At 65.8% G+C, this 1,540-nt stretch overlaps 1 protein-coding gene across 1 annotated transcript in view; it reads left to right on the plus strand.

Moving 5' to 3' along the window:
• Positions 1-1,036: 1,036 nt before the first annotated feature.
• LOC121341370 (spectrin beta chain, non-erythrocytic 4-like) overlaps positions 1,037-1,540 on the plus strand; it is a gene marked incomplete at its 5' end in the record, with an annotated part of 17,157 nt that continues 16,653 nt past the window's right edge. The window contains 1 exon segment of the mRNA XM_041414821.1: positions 1,037-1,300. Within this exon segment, the coding sequence (XP_041270755.1) occupies positions 1,037-1,300 (264 nt within the window).

Here is a 1,540-nt window from a genome sequence, read left to right on the forward strand (position 1 = left end):
AGTTTTGGGGTCCCCCCTTGACCCTAACCCCCCCTTGACCCCACAACTCCAATGAGAGGAGGAGGAGCTGCCCCAACATCTCCCCAGCCCCTCGTGATGAGTTTTGGGGTCCCCCCTTGCCCCCAGACCCCTCCCAGGAAGGTGAGGAGCAGCCCCAACATCTCCCCACAACCCCAACCCCTCGTGATGAGTTTTGGGGTCCCCCCTTGCCCCCAGACCCCTCCCAGGAAGGTGAGGAGCAGCCCCAACATCTCCCCCACCCCATCATGCTCAATTTTGGGGTCCCCCCTTGCCCACGAAACCCCGGCAGGAAGGTGAGGAGCAGCCCCAACATCTCCCCAGAACCCCCACCCCATCATGATCAATTTTGGGGTCCCACCTTGAACTCCAAACCCCCCCTTGACCCCAAACTCCTCCCCAGGAAGGCAAAGAGCAGCACCAACATCTCCCCCACCCCTTACGATGAGTTTTGGGGTCCCCCCTTGCTCCAAACCCCTCCCCAGGTGAGGAGCTGCTCCAACATCTCCCCAGCCCCTCATGTCAGTTTTGGGGTCGCCACCTTGAACTCCAAACCCCCCCTTGCACCCCCACCCCTCCCAGGAAGGTGAGGAGCAGCCTCCCCCCTTGCCCCGAACCCCTCCCTAGAAGGTGAGGAGCAACACCAACATCTCCCCCATCCCTCATGATGAATTTTGGGGTCCCCCCTTGCCCCCAAAACCCTCCCAGGAAGGTGAGCAGCAGCCCAAACATCTCCCCCATCCCTCATGCTCAGTTTTGGGGTCCCCCCTTCCCCGCAGGAGGGCGAGGAGCAACACCAACATCTCCCCAGAACCCCCACCCCTCGTGCTCAATTTTGGGGTCCCCCCTTGCCCCGAACCCCTCCCTAGAAGGTGAGGAGCAGCACCAACATCTCCCCCACCCCTCATGCTCAGTTTTGGGGTCCCCCATTGCCCCCTTCCCTGCAGGAAGGTGAGGAGCAGCACCAACATCTCCCCCACCCCTCATGCTCAATTTTGGGGTCCCCCCTTGCCCGCAGGAGGGCGAGGAGCTGGTGCAGGCCAAGCCGGAGCTGAGCGGGGCGGTGCGGCGGCAGCTGGAGGAGCTCAGGAGATGCTGGCAGGAGCTGGAGACCACGAGCCAGGCGCGGAGCCGGCGCCTGGCCGAGGCCGCGGCCGCCGAGCGCCTGGCGCGGAGCTACGCCGACATGGAGGCGCGGCTGGGCCGGCTGGAGGAGCAGCTGGAGAGCGTGGGCAGCGGCGCCGACCTGCGCAGCGTCAGCCGCCAGCTCAAGAGGCTGCAGGTGGGGCTGGGGGACACCGGCACGGGGGACACCCGGTCTGGGGGGACAGCAGGTCTGGGGGGACACCAGGTGTTGGGGGACACCGGCACAGGGGACACCCGGTCTGGGGGGACAGCAGGTGTTGGGGGACACCCGGACGGGGGACACCAGGTCTGGAGGGACAGCAGGTCTGGGGGGACACCAGGTGTTGGGGGACACCAGGGGTTGGGGGGACAGCAGGTCTGGGGGGACAGCAGGTCT

Source organism: Onychostruthus taczanowskii, unplaced genomic scaffold (assembly GCF_017590055.1).
Source record: "Onychostruthus taczanowskii isolate IOZ18803 unplaced genomic scaffold, ASM1759005v1 scaffold477, whole genome shotgun sequence".
NCBI lineage: Eukaryota > Metazoa > Chordata > Aves > Passeriformes > Passeridae > Onychostruthus > Onychostruthus taczanowskii.